This window comes from Salmo salar, chromosome ssa10 (genome assembly GCF_905237065.1).
Source record: "Salmo salar chromosome ssa10, Ssal_v3.1, whole genome shotgun sequence".
Taxonomy (NCBI): domain Eukaryota; kingdom Metazoa; phylum Chordata; class Actinopteri; order Salmoniformes; family Salmonidae; genus Salmo; species Salmo salar.
In genome coordinates, this window is record NC_059451.1 from 22,229,437 (window position 1) to 22,254,299 (window position 24,863).

At 43.3% G+C, this 24,863-nt stretch overlaps 2 protein-coding genes across 2 annotated transcripts; one reads left to right on the top strand and one right to left on the bottom strand.

Moving 5' to 3' along the window:
- The first annotated feature begins 1,330 nt into the window (after positions 1–1,330).
- On the top strand, positions 1,331–9,808 carry peak3 (PEAK family member 3). Its single transcript, XM_014216387.2, has 4 exons — positions 1,331–1,673; positions 1,979–2,148; positions 2,679–3,220; positions 7,902–9,808. The coding sequence occupies exons 1-4, from the start codon at positions 1,591–1,593 to the stop codon at positions 9,024–9,026; spliced, it is 1,920 nt and encodes a 639-aa protein (XP_014071862.2). The 5' UTR covers positions 1,331–1,590; the 3' UTR covers positions 9,027–9,808.
- Positions 9,809–10,150: 342 nt separating this feature from the next.
- oaz1 (ornithine decarboxylase antizyme 1) lies at positions 10,151–14,217 on the bottom strand. Its single transcript, NM_001141432.2, is given in 5 exon segments — positions 10,151–10,296; positions 10,397–10,482; positions 11,008–11,183; positions 11,280–11,425; positions 14,054–14,217. Coding segments are annotated over 5 exon segments (657 nt in total). The 5' UTR covers positions 14,173–14,217; the 3' UTR covers positions 10,151–10,165.
- Between the last annotated feature and the right edge of the window lie 10,646 nt (positions 14,218–24,863).

The following is a 24,863-nucleotide window of genomic DNA, read 5'->3' on the forward strand; positions in this document are numbered from 1 at the left end:
TGTCTGAGCTGTTTAATCACCACTTATGTAAGTCAGGATTCCTATTTGACTCAGCCATGCCTCCTTGCCTATCCAACATTTCCTCATCTCCCACCCCTTCTAATGCGACTAGCCCCGATGCACCTCCCTCCTTTTCCTCTGCCCGGCTACAAAGTTTCTCCCTGCAGGCGGCCACTGAGTCCGAGGTGCTAAAGGAGCTCCTTAAACTTGACCCCCAAAAAACATCTGGGTTCATCATGTATTGTTGTCTCTGCCTTTTTCCCTTTGTCTGTGCCCAACATTGTTTGTACCATTTTTGTGCAGCTACCATGTTGTCCTGCTGCCATGTTGTGCTTCTGCCATGTTGTGTCTCTACTATATTGTTGTCATGTTCTATTGCTACCATGCTGTGTTGTCATGTGTTGCTGCCATGCTGTGTTGTTGTCGTAGGTCTCCCTTCATGTAGTGTTGTGTCTCTCTTGTCGTGCTGTGTGTGTTGTCCTACTTTTATTTTTATTTTATCCCAGCCCCCATCCCCACAGGAGGCCTTTTGCCTCTTGGTATGCCGTCATTGTAAATAATAATTTGTTCTTAACTGACTTGCCTGGTTAAATACAGGTTAAATAAATATATAATACAAGTCAGCCAGATAGCTTCAAATCTGTTCTCCATGATAAATCAAATAATCTCTGCAACCCTAGATGAACTGTACTGATGTTTGTCAAATAGAATTATTAATAGGCCTAAAAGTACCCACAAAATTAGAGTGATCATGATGACACACCTGATAAATGGAAAGTAATTGTATGAAACATGGGTCTGTCTCTCACTCATTCTATTAATCAGAGAGGGCTACTTCAGGGCTGCTCACTTATCCTCAAGCATACACTCTGGGCTGCACAACCACGCATAGTGGACTTGTGCGTATGAGCCTCTATCACAGACCTACGCAGAGGCTCACTCACTCATAAACATTATGCATTAAGTGTCTCATGATAATGAACACACACACGTTGAATGTCCGGGTAATTACAATAAGACAGTTGTAGGGTTGACAAAACACAGATCATAAACTTCATTATGCTTAATTGTTGTTTTTACTAAATGAATTGCCTCCCGGGGATAAAAAAAAGACTCTACAACATGCATTCACACGTGTTTTACCAAGAAGATGCATCATAAAGCAATTGGGGGCTAGCACATTGAAGAAGAAAAATGTGATTTGAGATCAGGGAGGCAGAGACCAAGTGTGTGATGGATCTAACTTAAAAGGAAAGTGAGAGAAAAAAAATAGTGTGTGAAGTTGGGTGTCTTTTTGGTGTTCTTCCTCATTTTGTAGTTGAGGTTACTGCATAAGTACTGATATGCCCTCACACAGGCACTACTTTTCCGGTACCAACCTCAGACTGCAAAGATCAGAACAGCAGATAATTACATTCTCACAAGAAAGAGAGAAAGAGATAGACAGACAGACAGTAAGAGAGAGAGAGAGCGAGCGAAAGAGAGGGAGAGAGGATATTAACGTGAACCTGAGCAATAATATTAGAGACCTCAAGTTCCATTTGAGTTTGACAGACTGCTATTCTGAGTGAGAGACACCGTAACCAGGCAATGGATTGTGCAGCGATGGATTGTGCAACTCAGGGAGCAGAGAGACAGAGTGGACCCCCAGTGTTGCCTATCAAACAGCGCAGGTAAGACAAAAACATACAGTACAGAAGCTGCATAGCACTCAGATAGACTCTATGCAGCGTCTTGACAGTTCGTCTGAACCTTTAAATGTGAGCTTCGTCAGAAAAACTATCAAGACACTGCATAGAGTCTATCTGAGTGCTATTCAGCTTCTGTACTGTATGCACTTATTTTAGGTAATTAGTTCAAAGGACAGCAGATCAATTAATGAATCTGATTGTGTGTGTGTGTGTGTGTGTGTGTGTGTGTGTGTGTGTGTGTGTGTGTGTGTGTGTGTGTGTGTGTGTGTGTGTGTGTGTGCACTCAGGAGTCTCTACTCGCGAGGCTCTAGTATGGGTTCCAGTGTGGACCTGGAGTGGGATGGGAGTGTCTCTAGCCCATTGGGACCCCATCAGCACCAGGGCTCTACCTGTACAGATGTGTTCTCTGCAGCCACTGATTGCCATGCACTCCAGTGTCCCATACACCAGCGCTATGGTGAGTACAACACACATCTACCTTTATCAGACACGGAAGTATTATATTATCCAGTTGATTTCAATTATAAAATGGATAAGGATATAAGTTCTTTAGGCATTTGCTTTTCCCAGCCGAAATATTAAATAAAAAGCACTTGTATTTTACCCTCTCATTTTCCTTCCTTGTCGTCTCTTGCCCTGCTTCCCTTTTCTCATGTGAATTGAATGGGAGGAAGTGACACCTGAAGCCAGGCCTATGCTGATAAAGACCCGCCATAGCCACAACATTTATGTGTCCACATGTCTGTCACAAGCTCAACTGAATACAGTAGCTCCTGTCAAATATTTAATCTACGTATCCAACAACAGTTTGAGATAAACATTGGCTGAAATGTTTTTGTTGTTGCAGAGTTTAGTATTACTATTCTGTTATTTCTCTACCTTATTCTAAAGAAGTTCTCGATAATCATAGAGAGTCAAAGTGTGGAACTAGGCAATGACTTCTCTGGAAAGTCTATTACATGTTCTGTATTTCCCTTTATCTTTCAGACCCCTCTTATTGTCATCAAGAGAGGTTTTTCTCAGATAGCACCACCCCACCACCAGTGCCCAAGAAGAGGCTGGCTCGAACCCTTTCCCTACCAGGGGTCTATCTGTGTCCCCTTTCCCCACTACCCTGCAGTCACCAAAACTATGACAACCCTCTCTACATGCTGGTCCCCATCGCAGGCACTCAGCCCCATGTAGAGAGAGACGAAGAAAGACAAGTCCAGAAGAGCCCTCTCAATTTGCAGCCGCTATCTCAACTGGACTTTGATACACCTGATGAACAGCTTCCCTACTTCTTCAGCAATTTCTACAACCAGGGAGACATTTCTCAAGGTATTCAGCATCGCCACCTACTGTTCCTGAGGAGTATGGAACAGCGCATGGAGGCTGGGGTTCTCCTGATGAGAGTGTCCGGTGAAGGCGTTGCGTTTCAGCCCCAAGATTTCCTACTGTGTGAAAACTACCAGCCCAAGCAGATAGCAGGTTCACTGTACTACAGCCTGCATAGCCCAAAGTTTCCAGGGAGGATAATCGCAGCTAAGGTAAGGTTATGCTTATGATCTCAGGGTATTAGTGATTTAAGCGGCCGCTAGGGAGCCCTCGACCCAAATTATTTTAAATGTTTTTAGGAACTCTGTTGAGAGTTAGAATAGTAGAATACACAAGGTGCAATTTCACAATTAGTTTTGTCATTAGATTGTAAATTAGTCTGGCCAGGTATCTAAACTTGTAGCTAGTAATCATGGTTTAATTACTGACAGGGCACGAGCCCAGGGACCCTGACCACCAGTGGGCCCCGTTGATTTTGTTAGTCTCTCTCACTCAGATATCATAAGTCATGGCAAAATGTGTAGAATTGCAGAAAATGTGTTTTTAAACTGCTCAAATATCTCTCCACCTTGTGGTAAAATTTGTGGAATTGCAGGAAGTTCGCTGTAAAACTGCACATTTTTCTCTCCGCCCCATGGCACAATTTGTAGAATTGCATAAAATGTGTTAGAAAATTGCAAAATCTTCTCTCCACACCATGGCAAATTGTATATAATTGCAGGAAATTAACTACAGCAAAAACTCTCTGCCATCACGAGGGGGGGCCACTTAAATGTTTTACCCCTGCCCCCAAAAGGCAAGGTCCAGCCCAGCCTACTCTATGTGTAAACCAGTTTGTGCATCATGCTCAAGCAGTATTCCAAATCAAATCAAAGTTTATTTGTCACGTGCGCCGAATACAACAGGTGTAGACCTTACAGTGAAACGCTTGCTTACTTACAGGCTCTAACCAATAGTGCAAAAAGAGGTATTAGGTGAACAATAGGTAAGTAAAGAAATAAAAACAACATTAAAAAGACAGTGAAAAACAGTAACGAGGCTATATACAGTAGCGAGGCTATATAAAGTAGCGAGGCTATATACAGTAGCGAGGCTATATACAGTAGCGAGGCTACATACAGACACCGGTTAGTCAGGCTGATTGAGGTAGTATGTACATGTAGATATGGTTAAAGTGACTATGCATATATGATGAACAGAGAGTAGCAGTAGCGTAAAAGAAGGGTTGGCGGGTGGTGGGTGGGTGGGTGGCGGGACACAATGCAGATAGCCCGGTTAGCCAATGTGCGGGAGCACTGGTTGGTCGGGCCAATTGAGGTAGTATGTACATATGTACATGAATGTATAGTTAAAGTGGCTGTGCATATATGATAAACAGAGAGTAGCAGCAGCGTAAAAGAGGGGTGGGGGAGGTGGGGGGCACACAATGCAATTAGTCCAGGTAGCCATTTGATTACCTGTTCAGGAGTCTTATGGCTTGGGGGTAAAAAACTGTTGAGAAGCCTTTTTGTCCTAGACTTGGCACTCCGGTACCACTTGCCATGCAGTAGTAGAGAGAACAGTCTATGACTGGGGAGGCTGGGGTCTTTGACAATTTTTAGGGCCTTCCTCTGACACCACCTGGTGTAGAGGTCCTGGATGGCAGGCAGCTTAGCCCCAGTGATGTACTGGGCCATATGCACTACCCTCTGTAGTGCCTTGCGGTCGGAGGCCGAGCAATTGCCGTACCAGGCAGTGATGCAACCAGTCAGGATGCTCTCAATGTTGCAGCTGTAGAACCTTTTGAGGATCTCAAGACCCATGCAAAATCTTTTTAATTTCCTGAGGGTTAATAGGCTTTGTCGTGCCCTCTTCACGACTGTCTTGGTGTGTTTGGACCATTCTAGTTTGTTGGTGATGTGGACACCAAGGAACTTGAAGCTCTCAACCTGCTCCACTGCAGCCCCATTGATGAGAATGGGGGCGTACTAGGTCCTCCTTTTCCTGTTGTCCACAATCATCTCCTTAGTCTTGGTTACGTTGAGGGATAGGTTGTTATTCTGGCACCACACGGCCAGGTCTCTGACGCCTCCCTATAGGCTGTCTCGTCATTGTCGGTGATCAGGCCTACCACTGTTGTGTCATCTGCAAACTTAATGATGGTGTTGGAGTCGTGCCTGGCCATGCAGTCGTGGGTGAACAGGGAGTACAGGAGGGGACTGAGCACGCACCCCTGGGGGGCTCCAGTGTTGAGGATCAGCGTGGCAGATGTGTTGCTACCTACCCTCACCACCTTGGGGCGGCCCGTCAGGAAGTCCAGGATCCAGTTGCAGAGGGAGGTGTTTAGTCCCAGGATCCTTAGCTTAGTGATGAGCTTTGAGGGTACTATGGTGTTGAATGCTGAGCTGTAGTCAATGAATAGCATTCTCACATAAGTGTTCCTTTTGTCCAGGTGGGAAAGGACAGTGTGGAGTGCAATAGAGATTGCATCATCTGTGGATTTGTTTGAGCGGTATGCAAATTGGAGTGGGTCTATGGTTTCTGGGATAATGGTGTGGATGTGAGCCATTAACAGCCTTTCAAAGCACTTCATGGCTACGGACGTTAGTGCTACGGGTCTGTAGCTATTTAGGCAGGTTGCCTTTGTGTTCTTGGGCACAGGGACTATGGTGGTCTGCTTGAAACATGTTGGTATTACAGACTCAATCAGGGACATGTTGAAAATGTCAGTGAAGACACCTGCCAGTTGGTCAGCACATGCCCGGAGCACACGTCCTGGTAATCCGTCTGGCCCCGCAGCCTTGTGTATGTTGACCTGTTTAAAGGTCTTACTCATGTCGGCTACGGAGAGCGTGATCACACAGTCGTCCGGAACAGCTGATGCTCTCATGCATGCCTCAGTGTTGCTTGCCTCGAAATGAGCATAGAAGTGATTTAGCTCGTCTGATAGGCTCGTGTCACTGGGCAGCTCGCGGCTGTGCTTCCCTTTGTAGTCTGTAATAGTTTGCAAGCCCTGCCACATAAGATGAGTGTCGGAGCCGGTGTAGTATGATTCAATCTTAGCTCTGTATTGGCGCCTTGCCTGTTTGATGGTTCGTCGCAGGGCATAGCAGGATTTCTTGTAAGCTTCCGGGTTAGAGTCCCGCACCTTGAAAGCGGCAGCTCTGCCCTTTAGCTCAGTGCGAATGTTGCCTGTAATCTATGTCTTTCGGTTGGGGTATGTACGTACAGTTACTGTGGGGACGACGTCCTCGATGCACTTATTGATAAAGCCAGTGACTGATGTGGTATACTCCTCAATGCCATCGGAAGAATCCCGGAACATGTTCCAGTCTGTGATAGTAAAACAGTCCTGTAGTTTAGCATCTGCTTCATCTGACCACTTTTTATAGCCCGAGTCACTGGGCTTCCTGCTTTAATTTTTGCTTGTAAGCAGGAATCAGGAAGTTAGAGTTGTGGTCGGAATTACCAAATGGAGGGCGAGGGAGAGCTTTGTACGCGTCTCTGTGTGCGGAGTACAGGTGATCTAGAATTTTTTTCCCTCTGGTTGCACATTTAACATGTTGATAGAGATTTGGTAGAACTGATTTAAGTTTCCTTGCATTAAAGTCTCTGGCCACTAGGAGCGGCGCATCTGGGTGAGTGGTTTCCTGTTTGCTTATTTCCTTATACAGCTGACTGAGTGTGGTCTTAGTGCGAGCATCTGTCTGTGGTTGTAAATAAGTTTGTGCAATTTATGCATCATGCTCAAGCAGTATTCATACTTGAGTTATGTGCGCAATGCAAAAGTCAAGTAGAATGCACCACAGCTGCACCAAATGTAAAAAGCCACGATAAGGCCAAAAGCCAAAGATAAGAGATAATCAAGCAAAGGGCTCATTTCTAAGCTCTACCACAAGCAACAGTCATGTTCTGCACCATTATATAGCAAGTTTGGCAACCCCCGACTCCAGTGACACATTTCCTCTGAACTGTCACCGGGTGTTGAGCAACCCAACAGACTGTACAGACAACAGCAAACATCCATGGCTTAGAAAGGCTTATTAGCATTAGGAAGAGTAGCTGCTGTTTTAGCAGCAGCTAATGGGAATCCTAATTTTAGATTAGGGGTCTTTTGTAAAACTGTGAATGAATCGGATATGACTGTACAATACCGTAATTTCCGGACTATTAAGCGCACCTGAATATAAGCCGCACCCACTGAATTAAAAAATATATATTATTTTGAACATAAATAAGCCGCACATGTCTATAAGCCGCAGGTGCCTACCGGTACATTGAAACAAATTAACTTTACACAGGCTTTAACGAAACACGGCTTGTAACAAAAATAAATAGGCTTTAACGAAACACGGCTTGTAACAAAAACAAAAAAATTAGCAGTAAGCTTTAGTTGTCTTTTTGCACTGAGTCAATTTCTCACGCTGCCGTTTCCAACGTCTTATCGACTCATTAAGACCAAGCTCCCGTGCAGCAGCTCTATTTCCTTTTCCAACAGCCAGATCAATCTCCTTCAACTTGAAAGCTGCATCATATGCATTTCTCCGTGTCTTTGCCATGATGAGGGTGACAAAATGACTACCGTAATCAGAATGATGGGAAGTTTGAGAGCGCTCGATTTAATCTAAACAGTAAATAAAAAAGTTGTTTGACCTTTACCCGTTCGGCAATTTCATTGGTCTAATGAAAGCTTCATGCCGCCAAAAAACTGAGCACATCACAGAAAGCGGGAAAAATCCATATATTAGCCGCGTCATTGTTTAAGCCGCGAGGTTCAAAGCCTGGGAAAAAAGTTGCAGCTTATAGTCCGGAATTTACGGTAGAGGAGAAAGTCACATTAAAAGTTGGTTAAGCCTTGATAAGGAAGTGAAAGGTTTTTGGATGTTCTAATTTCCTCCCTGGTTTCATTCCCAGGTAAGCAGTGAAGTTGGCCCCTTGTCTCAACCTACCTCAGTGCCGCCCAATGTCAACATCCAGCAGGTCATTGTATCTTTCCCATCATGCCCAGCACTGGAGAAAGAACCTGGAACCAAAAACACAACCACTTCAGACTCCTCACAGTCTGATCAGACAGGGACAGAATCACCAGATGAGAGCAGAATTGAGGCAGATCAAAGTCAAGCGGAGTCTGAGGAGAGCAGTGGGCCTACAGTTGCTTCACTATTGCTCAAGGGATATGCAGTGACAATTGAGAGAGACTTACCACAGGCTACTTTGGAAGACTTTGTAGAAGAGGGAAGGTTCCTGCAGAGCTTTAAACCATTAGTGTATGAAAGGCAACTGAGTATTCTGCTGCTACAGTTAGCCTTGGGGTTACAACACCTGTGCAGTAATGCAGCCACCTGCGCTGAGCTGAAGGCTCAAGGCATCTTGCTGGTATGGCCAAGGGAGAGAGGGGGGGAAACAGAAGCAGACAAAGCAGAAGAAAGTGAAAGAAGTGAACAAATTGAGTTATTGGAGAATGAAAAAGAGAAGATAAAAGGAGAGATTCAGGAGCTATGGAGAAAGTGGGGAACCCCTCGTGTGGCATTGACCAATCACATCAGTCACAGTGACCCCAGTCTCTTTCAGTCTGCTCATGCTGCTCCATCCATACAGTCTCAGTTTGGAGTGTTGCTAGAGTACTGCCTGTACCTCTCTGACAATGATCCCTCTCAACATACACAGAGTTCAGATGGCGCCCTCCAGAGCTCCCCATATCTACCAGGGCTTCTCCAGCTAGCCTCCTGGCTTCAGGATGGGAGTAGTGGGCTACAGATAGCAGACATAGTGGGGGTCCTGCAGGCTCTGCTCTGGGGTCCACGTGCTGAGCTCTTCAGGGTAAATCCCACCATGCCTTTCACTCTGCACAACTGGCTGTCAGTCAAGCAGGCCCTTCTGATGTTGAAGCTGGCAGAGAGAGGGCTGATCCAGGACCTGCCCAGTCTGGACTGGGAGCACTGCCTGTGTCTACAGTACATCTCCTTCACTGACTCTGAGACTGTGATGAGGGCCACAGGACGACTAGGACTCCACAACACAGTGGACAGGAAGTTGTGATTACTCATGTCTGTTTCATATCTGTTCATTGAAGTCCACTGCTTGAATTAATGCTCCTCTAATCAAGGGTTTCCCAAACTCGGTCCCGAGGCCCCCCCTGGGTGCACGTTTTGTTTGTTGCCCTAGAACTACACAGCTGATTAAAATAACTACTCAAGCTTTGATTTTAATCAGATGTGTAGTGCTAGGGCAAAATACTAAATGTACACCCAGGTGGAGTCCCAGGACAGACTTAAGGATACCCTGCTCTAATCTAATGTAAAATGTGGATGATTTGAAACGGTCATGTTGTCAGATTCTATCTTGAACATCTGGAATGCATAAAAGGTTTGCTTTCTTATTAAAAAAAATTCCACAGCATTGTTTCCACCAAGGATGTTGAGAAAATTAGATATCAGCTCCAAATCAAATGTATATGCACGGTGTTCAAAAATTAACTTTTCATGGATCCCATTAGATCACAGTGAAGATTTTAAAATATCAACTTAAAGTGCATTAGGTTAAATTCAACACCGACTGATCGAGTTTAAACAGATGCTTCTACAACTCTGGTACACGTGCTTACACACATTTCAATGCCCTTTCCCCAATCCCTACACACATAACCATAAGGCAAAAATCCACTTGTTAAGGTGAGCACTTTTATTCGGGCACTTGTTATAACATGCAGATTTCAGTCAAGTGGATCAAAACTAGAAATCAAAGTTCATGCACACATTAAAATCAAATCAATATAAAACATGAAAATCAACTTGAAATAGCCAAGAAAATATAACATGAATATGCAGCAGACATTTTCACCATAAATTGTACATCCTAGAGATGATGATTGTAGTGGATGGGGAAGGGGAAAATCAGTACTACACATGGAAATTAGTACAGTGTTTAGGAAACATTTCCCAGATTTAATAAGGATACATTCTTGGTTTAACATTACACACTAGTTCAAATGTCATTGTAATACATCACATCAAAGTAATACTATTTCACAGGAAACCTTGACCTTACTGAATTTTGATCAAATTTATTTTCCCTAAGTGGTGAAGTGGGATGGGGAAGGGTAGGTAAAAGCTAACGTGTGTGTGTGTGTGTGTGTGTGTGTGTGTATGTATGCATTTGTTACATGTGCGTGTGATCCATTATTCATCGTCGAAGGAGTCTCGTTCGATGCTGTAAGCCATGAAGAAAGCATCGGGGCGGGTAGGGACGAGTGGATGACCCGGTCTCACAATCTCAAAACCCAGGAAGCTGAAGGTACGCAGCAGAGATGCTGAAGAGAGAAAAGGACAGTGAGAGAACTGCCTCATAACAAAGCACAAAGTATTAACAGAGGAGTTTGACTGGAAGCAGATACACACACAGTGACTTACCTCTGTCGTCGCGGTTCTTGTGGAAGCAGATGAAGACATGGTCAACTTGCAGCTTCTCTTCCGCACATTCCAGCAGGAGAGCAAAACTGGAGAGATTAAGTAAGTCAATGAGTTATGAAGGTAGTGCATTGCAGTCAGCAAGCAATAGAAACTAAGTCCATCTACCATGAAACAACATCAAACTAGTTGAAGGCGCAATATGTATCTTTGTGCGCGACCAGACCAAATTCACATAGACATTTGAGTTATAGAGCTGTCATTCTCATTGTAAGCAAGTCTGAGAAGCGGTAGATCCATTCTGTGCGCACCATTTCTATGCATCTCTGTACCAAAATGTCATTTTTTGCATCTTTTTAATTTCGGTTTTGTACACCAGCTTCAAAGAGCTGGATATACTATATTTTTGGTTAATGAAAAGACTTCAGAGCAGTTTAGATGGTACAATGACTCTCCACACTAGTTGTCACCTGAAATTTGGCAAACATTTTAGAATTTTACACAGCGGCAATGGCAGAGTGATTTCTGCATATTGCGCCTTTAAAAGAAAAGAAAAACAGTCTAAAGTAAAACCAGAGGACAACAAGAGGTTGTACTTGCATTGGATCACTGACCTATCTTTGCTGCCCTCTGGCAGAGCTCCAGGGGGGATCTCGATGTAGATGTTCCCCCCTTTCAGCACCCCCCTCCAGACACAGTGCTTGCCCTCTGAACAACGGGGCTCAAAGAGCAGGAAACGCACTCTGCCGTTGGCGGGGGGCGGCTCCTCAAGAACCAGCAACCGAGCATCCTGCAGGAGAATGGAGAAATTAGCAGGTATGAAGAGAGGTTTGATACAGGTAGCTTAACACCAGAGGATGAAGGAGAAAGATAAGAGTGGACTCACAGAGTAGAATAGCTTAGCTGAAAGATTGCGATCCCGCTGGTCATTCCCTCGCCCACCTGGGATCTTTAGGGGTGGGTGAGGGGCATCAGGAACACCACAGAGGCCCCGGACACGGGTTACTGCAACAGCGGGAACACCGCCTCGGACTGGAGGACACAGAAGAACAGAGCCATTATTCCTCAAGGATTCACTGACTATGAGCTAGCCTAACTGGAGACCAGGGAAAATGTCCCTTTGGAAGTCAATGTATCATCCTTCTAGTCCATGTAACTCACATGACTAATATGGTAAAACATTGTCATTTGAATAGGTACCCTAACCAGGACAAAGGACTGAAGTTCAAACTGTTCCACTGACTAAATCTTTACATGTCTGAATGGAACACTTTGCTTGAGGCTAAATAAGTAACAGGCAGGAGACATTTTATTTGCTTTGTTGGCAATAAAGCACATTTGGTAACAGGATGTCCCAATGAGTTATGACAAAATGACTACCTTCACTCCGGTTGATTGCTACCTTTGTAATTGATTCCCAGTTGACATCACTGAATAACCAGAGAGAACTGTCACAGTAGGATTAGCCTATGGGGAGAGATCACTGCTACTTGTGTCAAAAAAGGTGGTGACAACGTCAATGGAAAAATACTGAGAACAATTTCAGCTAAAAATGGGGGTGGTAAAAATAGTGTGTCGTTTTTGGCCTAATTCAAGTCTGCACTGAGGACAAAAACACCAACCTCTTACGTCATTGAGACATGTGCCAGATTACCCACTCAACCGATCAGCCATTTTGCTTAAGCCACAACGTGAGTGTGTGTTCTAGTTAAGATTCAGAATAAGCTTTTGTGTGGGGGTTGCGCTAGCAGAGGTGAGTATGCCAATTCTTAGAGGTCAAAAAGTGAACAACCCCCATTATGGGTGGCATACTGCTCACGGACGCGCTCTTACGCAAACACCACTCCAGCGTAATATGTGGAGCAGACATGTGAACGCAAAGTAAGAAGCATTGTGTCAACCTTGGAGCTCAACCTCAGAGTAACAGTGATATACCTCAACCATCGTCAAGATGGCGTCATAGGCTCATCATTTGTACGGCATATTGACTGGAATCCCCAATAAGTGGTTCTAGTGAATAAGGTTCCTTTGGAAACTGCACGACCAGATCGCAAATAATAGCCAACTAGCATCCTTATGTCAAATCCCTGTCCACATTCCACCTGCACGTTGTTCCCGCAGATTCAACAGCACTGCTATTTTATGCCAAGTTAAGCCTTTTCACAATACTCCTTAAAATCCCCATTACACTTTGCTACACAGTAGGCAATAGTCATGAAGAGGCTTAAATTGTGACCGCTGGCTTAGTCAGGTGGGAGATGAGTCTCCACCACTTGCGTAAGAGCCATTAACAGTTGAATGAATGTGATGTGGAAAAATACTGTGTCGCAGAAAAATACACTAGATATTCTGCCAAAGGGGAATAATTTAGAGGCATTCATGGACACCTAACCTCTACTCAAATCACTTAAAATGGTGGGGAATAAGTTTCAAGAGGCCTCTTCATCTAGTAAACAGACTGCTGCTCAATGCCCCACCAACATAACAGAACATAAATAACAGAATTTTACACCCATTGGGAACAGACTTGACCAAAACAAAATGTGCAAATAGCTAGGTTGTTTTTAGCTAAATGACCTATTTTAAAGACTGTACATCCTGTACTTTGGTTTTTAGGCACAAGTACTGACTGGGAACTGACCAATAGGTAAGTTAGCTAGCTGTCACTCATGTTATTCTTAAACTAGACTAGGATAACAGTGAGTCAAACCATCAAGGCTTTTAATTGGCCAAACAAATATTGGTTAATAAATCACATTGAGTGTGAGTGAACAGATATGATCTTGATACCGGCAGGTGAGCAGCTAACAAGTGTTGAAGGGTTGCAAGTTAAATATTTGGTGTAATGGCTAGTAACAGTAGCTAGTATCCTTTTCATATACAGACAAAAATCTGTATTTAGTGAGTCTGCTCGATCATTAAGTGGGTGAATTGGACAATTGTCCTGTCTTGCTTTCAAAATGTAACGAGTACTTTTGGGTGTCAGAGAAAATGTATGGAGTAAAAAAAAAAAAATATATTTAGGAAACATCGCCTCTTTTTTTGTTTGTTACTGGTAACATACCACATCTTGTCTGAAATGGGTAAAGACAACAACATGGCTGTGTGCCTATTGCTTTAAAACCACTAGCCAGCTGGCTAACTAGTTAACGTTAACTAACATCTCCCAGAATATTCGACGAAATAACATGGGTCAGTCCATTTATTCCGTCATTATTGAGAAACATATTGCCGTACGGTTATATCGTTTGTTTCTTAATCTCACATATGAAGTAAGTAAACAGTACATTGTCGACAAAGCTAGTAAACTAACATTAGCTGGTAAACTGGCTAGCTAGTAGCTACCGAACACCTGTCCTTAGCCAAAAACATCCGCAGAATGCTAAATGACAAATTGTTCGAAATAAACCGCAGCCAACTTTAATAACCACAATTATACAGACATCGATCAATGCTAAATGTAGTTATTCAACCTTAAGATAAATAAGTCAGTTTAGAACAATATTGTTTCACGGACTCGTTATTAGATACATAGCTAATATCCCCTGTAAAAAGAGTAAACAAGTGTCATGTATATGCTAACGTTAGCTGCGTAGGCCTCTGTGGCTAATTAATTAGCTAGCTATAAATTACTAGCTAGGTTACACTATCATAACTCACCTTTCACTTTCTGGGTTATTACTGGGCAGTTCGATAACTGGCATTGTAGATATGGTTTTCTCTTTTTCTCTGACAAAACAGTGACTATTTAATATCGTCTTGCGTTTGGATTTAACCATAAGGCCAACGTCCAAGCCCGCAGATCCCTCTTGAGTCTCTCCTCACCAAATTATTTTACGTAGGCTCAGGCTGCCAGAGCACAAGGGGAGGGCTGCTCGAGACAGAGGTCCCAAAGGAGAGGGAGTGTCCCAAATACATGACGTTTGATGAATTAAAGGTCCAATGCAGCCGTTTTTATCTTAATATCAAATCATTTCTTGGTAACAATTAAGTACCTTACTCTGATTGTTTTCAATTAAAATGGTCAAAAAGAAACAAAAATAGCTTCTTAGCAAAGAGCAATTTCTTGAGCAAGAATTTTGCTAGGACTATCTGGGAGTGGCTGAGTGGGGAGGGGAAAACTGAAAACTAGCTGTTATTGGCAGAGAGGTTTGGAACTCTATTTCTTATTGGTCTATTAAAGGTAGCCTAGGTACATAAAGCAACCTCCATTAAGGCTGCAATGGCATCATTTCCATTCTTAAAACTTCATCAGGCTAGGCCCCTTTTTTCTCCACTTTCTGTCTGAATGACATGCCCAAAATAAACTGCTTGTTACTCAGGCCCTAAAGCCAGGATATGCATATAATTGGTACCATTGGAAAGAAAACACTTTGAAGTTTGTAGAAATGTTAAAATAATGTAGGAGAGTATAACACAATAGATACGGTAAGAGAAAATCGAAAGAAAAACCAACCAGAATTATTTTCTGAGAGAGAGACCAATGGCTGGTATAAGGGCATACTCAATTCTACCTCCCATGATGCAATTCCTATGGCTTCCACTGGGTGTCAGCAGTCTATGTTCAAGGTTTCAGGCTTGTAACCTGAATAATGAATAAGAAATAACAGTTTTAGTACAAGGACACCGGCTTGGAAATCTGTGTTTGCGCGCACCAAGAAGACAAGACGCACCTGCTAAAATTGGTTTCCTGTTGAACATACTTCTTTCCGTAAGAAATATTATAGTTTGATTACATGAGGAATAAATAGAAACACATTTTGACTTGTTGAAACTACATTTTCGGACTCCTTTCTTCATATGTTGAACGAGTGGATTGCTCAAATCGATGGCGCCAACTAAACTGACTTTTTGGGATAATAAAGAAGGATTTTATCTAACAAAATGACACTACATGTTATAGCTGGGACCCTTTGGATGACAAATCAGAGGAAGATTTTCAAAAAGTAAGTGAATATTTAATCGCTATTTTTGAATTTATGAAACCTGTGCCGGTGTAAAAATATTTTGATGTGGGGTGCCGTCCTCAAACAATTGCATGGCATGCTTTCGCTGTAATAGCTACTGTCAATTGGACAGTGCAGTTAGATTAACAAGAATTTAAGATTTCAACCGATATAAGACACTTGTATGTACCTAAATGTTTAATATTCATAATTTTTATGATTATTTATTTGAATTGCGTGCCCTCCAGGGTCACCAGAAGTTGTCCCGCTAGCGGGACGCCTAGGCTTAAGATTAACTAGCTTTAATGGCAAGAAGGCTAAATATGCATACACCATTTTCCATCAGCATTTTCATATTTTTTGACAACTAAGGTTCAGAAAGGAAACACCAAGTGTACCTTTAACCTATTAGAAAAGGTTACAATGCATAGTCTTTGACATTCCCTGATCTGTTTCACCTGTCGTTGTGCTTGTCTACACCCCCTCTAGGTGTCCCCACCTTCCCCATTATGCCCAGTGTATTTATACCTGTGTTCTCTGTTTGTTTGTTGCCAGTTCGTTTTGTTCGTCAAGCCTACCAGTGGTTTTCCCCTTGTTTTCCCCACCTACCCCCCCCGGAACGCTTCGATGAAGAGTTGGGCACCTGTCGTGCGTTTCTCGCTCAGTGTTCCCTCATCATCGAGCTGCAGCCCTCCTCCTTCCCCTCGGACCGCTCTAAGATAGCGTACCTCATCATGCTGATGTCAGGGAGGGCTCTCGCCTGGGCTATGACAGTATGGGAACAACAGTCGGCCGCATGTTTCAGTCTGGAGGAATTCGTGGCGGAGGTTTTCGATGCTCCATTGTCTGGGAGAGAGGCTGCTCGGAAGTTACTCCGGCAAGACTCCCGCAGTGTGGCAGACTATGCGGTGGATTTCTGCACGTCGGCAGCTGGGAGTTCCTGGAACCTGGAAGCGCTGTTCGACATGTTCCTGCACGGAGTATCGGAGGAAGTAAAGGACGAGCTTGCAGCCCGGGAACTACTGACGGATCTCGACTCGCTCATCGCCATTACCATTCGGATCGATTGGCAACTACGGGAACGAAGGAAGGAGAGGAGATTTGATTTCACTCGCCCGCCCAAGGATTCCACCTCGCCTCCGAGGTATCCCGGAAGTCCCCGACAGCTCCGTTGCCGAGAGAACCTTAGGCTACCCGAGTTCCCCCAAGAGTCTCCGAAGAGTCAACTCACCTCTTCCCGAGCCAATGCAATTAGGCACAGCTATACTGTCTCCAGCTGAACGGCAATACAAGCTTCACACTAAGAGTTGCCTGTATTGCGGGTCTACTGGTCATTTTGTCTCCACCTGTCTACTAAAAGACCAGGCTCACTGGTAGGAGCGAGTACTCTGGTGGGCCATACGGTGAACATTTCCTCTCCCCTTACTCGCACCCCTTTTCATGCCATTTTGCTGTGGGGGAACCAGTCGTAATCTCACTGGTATTCATCGACTCTGGGGCCGACACAAGCTTTATGGACGCTACCCTGGCGTCCGAGCTGGGCATCCCCACTCAGCCCCTCTCCATTCCCATGGATGTTAGAGCACTGGACGGGCGCTCTATAGGCCAGGTCACCCACAATACCACCCACATCAACATACTTGTGTCAGGGAACTGCCTGCCGTTCTGTACCTTTTGGACTCTGATCTGGATTATTGACATCTGCCTGCCCTTGACCTGTCGTTCTGCTTGTCCCCTGTTCTAGTAATAAACTTTTGTTACTTTGACACTGTCTGCATCTGGTTCTTCCCTAAAACATGATAGTCTTGGCATTAGGGCTCTGCTCTTTCAGGGTAGCTCACTGCCAGAGCAAAGCATCATATAAATATGATAAAGTAACTACAGGCAGTGAGCACGATATACCAAATTCCCTGAAGGAAGAAACACAGAACCTAGACAAGTGGAGGCTGGGGTGGTGGGATATCAGAAAACAGCAAGTATAGTGAGCAAAATGTAGTTAGAGCACCAATGCAATGGCAGCAAAAGACACCCGGCATCGAGGAAGCACGTGTAGTACTTGTCAACTTAACTAGACTACATCTGCATTTCCCAAACTCAGTCATCGGGACCCCAAGGAGTACACATTTTGTTTTTTGCCCTAGCAACCCTGGACTACATGTAAGTAGAGTGAATCTAATCCTCTTAAACGCAGCACGATGGAGAGCTCGGTTTATTGTTTTGAAAGTGTATTGAAAAGTTTCTTATTTTTTGTTTTAACCTTTATTTAACTAGGCAAGTCGGTTAAGCACAAATTCTTACTTACAATGACAGCCTACCAAAAGGCCTCCTGCAGGGACAGGGGCTGGGATTAAAAATTTAAATATTTGACAAAACAAACATCACGACAAGAGAGACACCACAACACTACATAAAGAGAGACCTAGTAGCTCGCTAACTTTTAAATTTGGCTCAAATGACATTTTATTTGTCACATGCTCCAAATACAACAGGTGTAGACCTTACCGTGAAATACTTACTTACAGTCGAAGTCAGAAGTTTACATACACTTAGGTTGGAGTCATTAAAACTCATTTTTCAACCACTCCACAGATGTCTTGTTAACAAACTATAGTTTTGGCAAGTCGGTTAGGACATCTACTTTGTGCAATGACACAAGTAATTTTTCCAACAATTGTTTACAGACAGATTACTTCACTTATAATTCACTGTATCGCAATTCCAGTGGGTCAGAAGTTTACATACACTAAGTTGACTGTGCCTTTAAACAGCTTGGAAAATTCCAGACAATTATGTCATGACTTTTGAAGCTTCTGATAGGCTAATTGACATCATTTGAGGCAATTGGAAGTGTACCTGTGGATGTATTTCAGCCAAGACCTCAGAAATAAAATTGTAGACCTCCACAAGTCTGGTTCATCCTTGGGAGCGATTTCCAAACGCCTGAAGGTACCACCTTCATCTGTACAAACAATAATACGCAAGTATAAACACCATGGGACCATGCAGCCGTCATACCGCTCAGGAAGGAGACGCGTTCTGTCTCCTAGAGATGAACATACTTTGGTGCAAAAAGCGCAAATCAATCCCAGAACAACAGCAAAGGACCATGTGAAGATGCTGGAGGAAACAGGTACAAAAGTATCTATAGCCACAGTAAAACGAGTCCTATATCGACATAACCTGAAAGGCCGCTCAGCAAGGAAGAAGCCACTGCTCCAAAACCTCCATAAAAAAGCCAGACTACGGTTTGCAATTGCACATGGAGACAAAGATCGTACTTTTTGGAGAAATGTCGTCTGGTCTGATGAAACAAAAATAGAACTGTTCGGCCATAATGTCCACCGTTATGTTTGGAGGAAAAAGGGGGAGGCTTGCAAGCCAAAGAACACCATTCCAACCGCGAAGCACGGGGGTGACAACATCATGTTGTGGGGGTGCTTTGCTGCAGGAGGGACTGGTGCACTTCAAAAATAGATGGCATATTGAGGAAGGAAAATTATGTGGATATATTGAAGCAACATCTCAAGACATTAGTCAGGAAGTTAAAGCTTGGTCGCAAATGGGCTTTCCAAATGGACAATGACCCCAAGTATACTTCCAAAGTTGTGGCAAAATGGCTTAAGGACAACAAAGTCAAGGTATTGGAGTGGCCATCACAAAGCCCTGACGTCAATCCCATAGAAAATTTGTGGGCAGAACTGAAAAAGCGTGTGCGAGCAAGGAGGCCTACAAACCTGACTCAGTTACACAAGCTCTGTCAGGAGGAATGGGCCAAAATTCACCCAACTTATTGCTGGAGGCTTGTGGAAGGCTACCTGAAACGTTTGACCCAAGTTAAAGGCAACGCTACCAAATACTAATTGAGTGTGTGTAAACTTCTGACCCACTGGGAATGTGATGAAAGAAACAAAAGCTGAATTAAATCATTCTCTCTACTATTATTCTGACATTTCACATTCTTCAAATAAAGTGGTGATCCTAACTGAACTAAAACAGGGAATTTTTACTAGGATTAGTTGTCAGGAATTGTGAAAAACTAAGTGTAAATGTATTTGGTTAAGGTGTATGTAAACTTCTGACTTCAACTGTATAAGCCCTTAACCAGCAATGCAGTTCAAGAAAGAGTTAAGAAAATATTTACTAAATAAACAAAAGAAAAAATTATAAAATGTAACACAATAAAATACCAATAACGAGGCTATATACAGGGGGTACCTGTCACGTTCTGACCAGTATGAGGGTTATTTTGTTAGTGTAGGCTGGTCAGGACGTGGCAGAGGGTATTTGGTTTATGTGGTTCGGGGTGTGTGTATTATGTAGAGGGTAGTTGATTTATGTATTCCGGGGTTTTTTGGTCACTGCTCTGTTAGTCTATGTTCTTTCTAGTTAGTCTGTTTCTATGTTTAGTTAATTGGGGTGTGGACTCTCAATTGAAGGCAGGTGTTGTCTAGTTGCCTTTGATTGAGAGTCCTATATATTAGGGTGTGTTTGTATTTGTATTTGTGGGAGGTTGTCACTTGTAATTGCTGTCTTGTGCCTTCAAGTCTGTCTTCGTCGTCCATCGTTTTGTTTTGTTTGTAGTAGTGTTTTCATTAAAGTTAATTATGAGCACTCAACCCGCTGCGCCTTGGTCCATTCCTGACGACCGTCGTTACAGTACCGGTACCGAGTCAATGTGCGGGGGTACAGGTTAGTCAAGGTAATTTGTCCATGGAGGTATGTGGTAAAGTGACTATGCATAGATAAGACAGCCCGTAGCAGCATTGTAAAAAAAACTAATGGGTTGGGGGGTTGTCAATTCCGCAACGCAGTTGGTATCAGTTGCTGGGACTGCTACTCTCTGTTTAGAGATCCTGCCGACCAAGGCCGGGTCTGAGGAGCTATTTGGCGTAGCAGCTACCTACCTGCCTATCAAGCTGGGTTTTTTGAGGGCTTGAACGCAGCATGCGATGAGGTTAGTCAATGTGGCTGGGAGCGAGGATTGTCCCAGATTTGTGGCTGTCTAGATCTCTGCTGTTGTTGTTTTCAATCTGTAACCTGCCCTGTCAGGAACTACGAGAAGTAACAGCGTAACCTACGTTGATAGCCACCATGACAAAGACCTAAGCTGGCTGTAGTAATGTTGAGGACAGTGGTGTCTCTATCACAGGTGAAGGATCTTTTAAACTAACAAAAAGAGTTCTACAAGCAGTTGTTGCAACAACAAGAAAATAGCTTGAAGTGTTTTGTCCAAATATTGGTGGAGTCAGTTAATAAAAGAATGGACGATCTGACCAGAGAGGTCCAGGACCTGAAGAACAGTTTGCAGTTCTCCCAGGGTCAGGTCGATGAGTTGAAACAGGAGAACGGCAAGATGACAGCAATCTGTAAGTCTTTGAGAGAGGACATCAGTTCTGTGTGTGAATCCATGATAACAATGACGGAGAAATCTGATTATCTCGGGGGACAATCAAGGTGGAACAACATGGTTGTGGATGGAATTGCAGAATCTCCACATGAGACCTGGGCCGAGTCTGAGTGAGGGGAATGATCTCTGAGAAATTGAAGATGGACCACAGGAAGACTGAGGTGGAGTGCGCCCACAGAACTGGAAAATCCATCACCAGCCCAGGTGACAGGCCCAGGCCGATAGTGGTCAACTTCCTGAGGTTAAAGGACAAGGTAGCTGTTCTGGAAAGAGCCAAGAACTTGAGAGGAACGTTTATCTTCCTCAACGAGGACTATCCTGAAGCTGTGTGCCAGAACAGGAAAGAACTTATCCCAGCCATGAAAGCTGCCAGAGCACGTGGGGACATTGCTTACATCTGCTATGACAGGCTCATTGTCCCCCCCTTCCTCCCAGAAGCCTGGCAGGGATGAGAGCACCAAGCCTATGGGTGACATAGCTTCAACCCCGCAGCACACACACCAATTGATTAATGGAGTGCTGAATGTATATATTTTTCCTCTAGCCATATTATGTCTATCTCTGATAAGCTACTCAGGAAAGGGTTGAAATTAGCCCATATTAATATACAGTGCCTTCGGAAAAAAGTAGTACCTAGTCAGTTGTCCAACTGAATGCATTCAACTGAAATGTGTCTTCCGCATTTAACTCAACCCCTCTGAATCAAAGAGGTGTGGGGGGCTGCCTAGTCAGTTGTCCAACTGAATAGCATTCAACTGAAATGTCTTCCGCATTTAACCCAACCCCTCTGAATCAGAGGTGCAGGGGGCTGCCTTAATCGACATCTACGTCTTCAGCGCCCAGGGGCAGAATGACAGATTTTTACCTTGTCAGCTTGGGGATTCGATCCAGCAATCTTCCGGTTACTGGCCCAACGCTCTAACCTTCAGACCCCTAGACTTTTTCAAAATGTTGTTACATTACAGTCTTATTCTAAAATGGATTAAATAAAACTATTTCCGCAGCAATCTACACACAATACCCCATAATGACAAAGTGAAAACAGGTTTTTAGAAATTTGTGAAAATGTATTTAAACAATAAATAACAGAAATACCTTATTTACATAAGTATTCAGACACTTTGCTATGAGACTCAAAATTCAGCTAAGGTGCATCCTGTTTCCATTGATCATCCTTGATGTTTCTACAACTTGATTTCAGTCCACCTGTGGTATATTCAATTGATTGGACATGATTTGGAAAGGCACACAACTGTCTATATAAGGTCCCACAGTTGACAGTGCATGTCAGAGCAAAAACCAAGCCATGAGGTTGAAGGAATTGTCAGTAGAGCTGTGAGACAGGATTGTGTCAAGGCACAGATTTAGGGAAGAGTACCAAAACATTTCTGCAGTATTGAAGGACCCCAAGAACACAGTGGCCTCCATCATTCTTAAATGTAAGAAGTTTGGAACCACCAATACTCTTCCTTGAGCTGGCCGCCCGGCCAAACTGAGAAATCGGAGAGAAGGGCCTTGGTCAGGGAGGTGACCAAGAACCCGATGGTCACTCTGACAGAGCTCCAGAGTTCCTCTGTGGAGATGGGAGAACCTTCCAGAAGGACAACCGTCTTTGCAGCACTCCACCAATCAGGCCTTTATAGTAGAGTGGCCAAATGGAAGCCACTCCTCAGTAAAAGGCACATGACAGCCCGCTTGGAGTTTGCCAAAAGGCACCTAAACCGAAACAAGATTGTCTGGTCTGATGAAACCAAGATTGAACTCTTTGGCCTGAATGCCAAGCATCACGTCCGGAGGAAACCATGCACTATCCTTACGGTGAAGCATGGCGGTGGCAGCGTCATGCTGTGGGGATGTTTTTCAGTGGCAGGGACTGGGAGACTAGTCAAGATCGAGGCAAAGATGAATGGAGCAAAGTACAGAGAGATTCTTGATGAAAACCTGCTTCAGAGCGCTCAGGACCTCAGACTGGGGTGATGGTTCACCTTTCAACAGGACAACAAACCTAAGCACACAGCCAAGACAACGCTGGAGTGGCTTTGGGACAAGTCTCTGAATGTCCTTGAGTGGCCCAGCCAGAGCCCGGACTTGAACCCGATCTAACATCTCTGGAGAGACCTGAAAATAGCTGTGCAGGAACGCTCCCCATCCAACCTGACAGAGTTTGAGAGGATCTGCAGAGAAGAATGGGAGAAACTCCCCAAATATAGATGTGCCAAGCTTGTAGTGTCATAACCAAGAACACTCAAGGCTGTAGTTGCTGCCAGAGGTGCTTCACCGAAGTACTGAGTAAAGGGTCTGAATACCTACATAAATGTGATATTTCAGTTTTAAAATGTATATAAATTACCAAATATTTCAAACTTGTTTTTGCTTTGTCGTTATGGGGTATTGTGTGTAAATTGATGAGGGGGAAAAAAACGATTTAATCAATTTTAGAATAAGGCTGTAACATAACATTTTTAAAAAGTCAAGAGGTCTGAATACTTTCTGAAGGCACTGTATGTAGCCTTAGAAATAAGGTTCATGAAATCAATAACATGCTAACATCAGATAACATTCATATATTATCCATTTCTGAGACTCACTTAGATAATTAATTTGATGATACAGCAGTAGCAATACAAGGATATATATAATCTACAGAAGAGACAGAAATGCTTATGGGGGAGGTGTTGCTGTGTATATTCAGAGCCATATCCCTGCAATACTTTTGTAATTCAATCTTATATCAAGTGTTATTGAAGTGTTGTAGTTGCAGGTTCATTTGTCACATCAAAAGCCTTTCTTTTGGGGTGTTGATGTAGGCCACCAAGTGCTAACAGTCAGTATCTAAATAATGTGTGAAATGCTTGATAGTGTATATGATGTAAACAGAGACATCTACTTTCTTGGGGACCTGAATATTGACTGGATTTCATCAAGCTGTTCGCTCAAGAGGAAGCTTCTCACTGTAACCAGTGCCTGTAATCTGGTTCGGGTTATTCATCAACCTACCAGGGTGTTTACAAACACTACAGGTACAAGACCATCCACATGTATCGATCACATTTTCACAAATACTGTAGAACTTTGTTCTAAAGCTGTATCCATACCCATTGGATGCAGTGATCACAATATAACGGCTATATCCAGGAAAGCTAAAGTTCCAAAAGCTGGGCCTAAAATAGTTGATAAGAGATCATACAAAATATTTTGCTGTGCCTCTTTATGTGGATGAAGTTTAAAATATTTGTTGGTCTGATGTGATTAATAAGTAGCATCCAGATGCTGCACTTGATTAATTTATGAAATTGCTTCTTTCAGTTATTGATAAACATGCACCTGTTAAGAAACTGACCGTTAGAACTGTTAAGGCTCCATGGATTGATGAGGAATTGAAAAACTGTATGGTAGAAAGAGATGGGGCAAAAGGTGTGGCTAATAAGTCTGGCTGCACATCTGACCTACTGCAAATTGATAAATTATGTGACTAAACTCAACAAAAAGAAGAGGAAACTGTATTATGAAGCCAAGATCAATGATATAAAGAATGATGGGAAAAAATGTTGGAGTACAATAAATTAAATTATGGACAGAAAGGCTAATTCAACTCCATCTTTCATCGAATAAGATGGCTTATTCATCTCAAAACCATTTGATGTTGCCAATTATTTGAAATGATTACTTCATTGGCAAAGTGGGCAAGCTTAGGCAGGAAATGCCAACAACGAACAGTGAGCCATCGTATTTATGCATAAAAAACAAATAATGAAAAAAAAGCATTGCAAGTTAGATGTTACTTAAGATGTTAGATGTTAAGTTAGATTTTGTAAAGTTAGTGTGGGAGAGCTGGAAAAATTGTTATCGATCAATAATGACAAACCTCCTGGCATTGACAACTTAGATGGAAAGCTACTGAGGATGGTAGCTGACTCTTTAGCCACTCCTATCTGTCATATCTTTAATCTGAGCCTAGACAAAAGTCTTTGTCCTCAGGCCTGGAGGGAAGCCAAAGTAATTCCGCTACGCAAGAGTGGTAAAGCGGCCTTTATTGGTTCTAACAGCAGACCTATTGCTGACAGCTTTTAGAAAACTTTTGGAAAAAATGGTGTTTGACCAATTACAGTGCTATTTC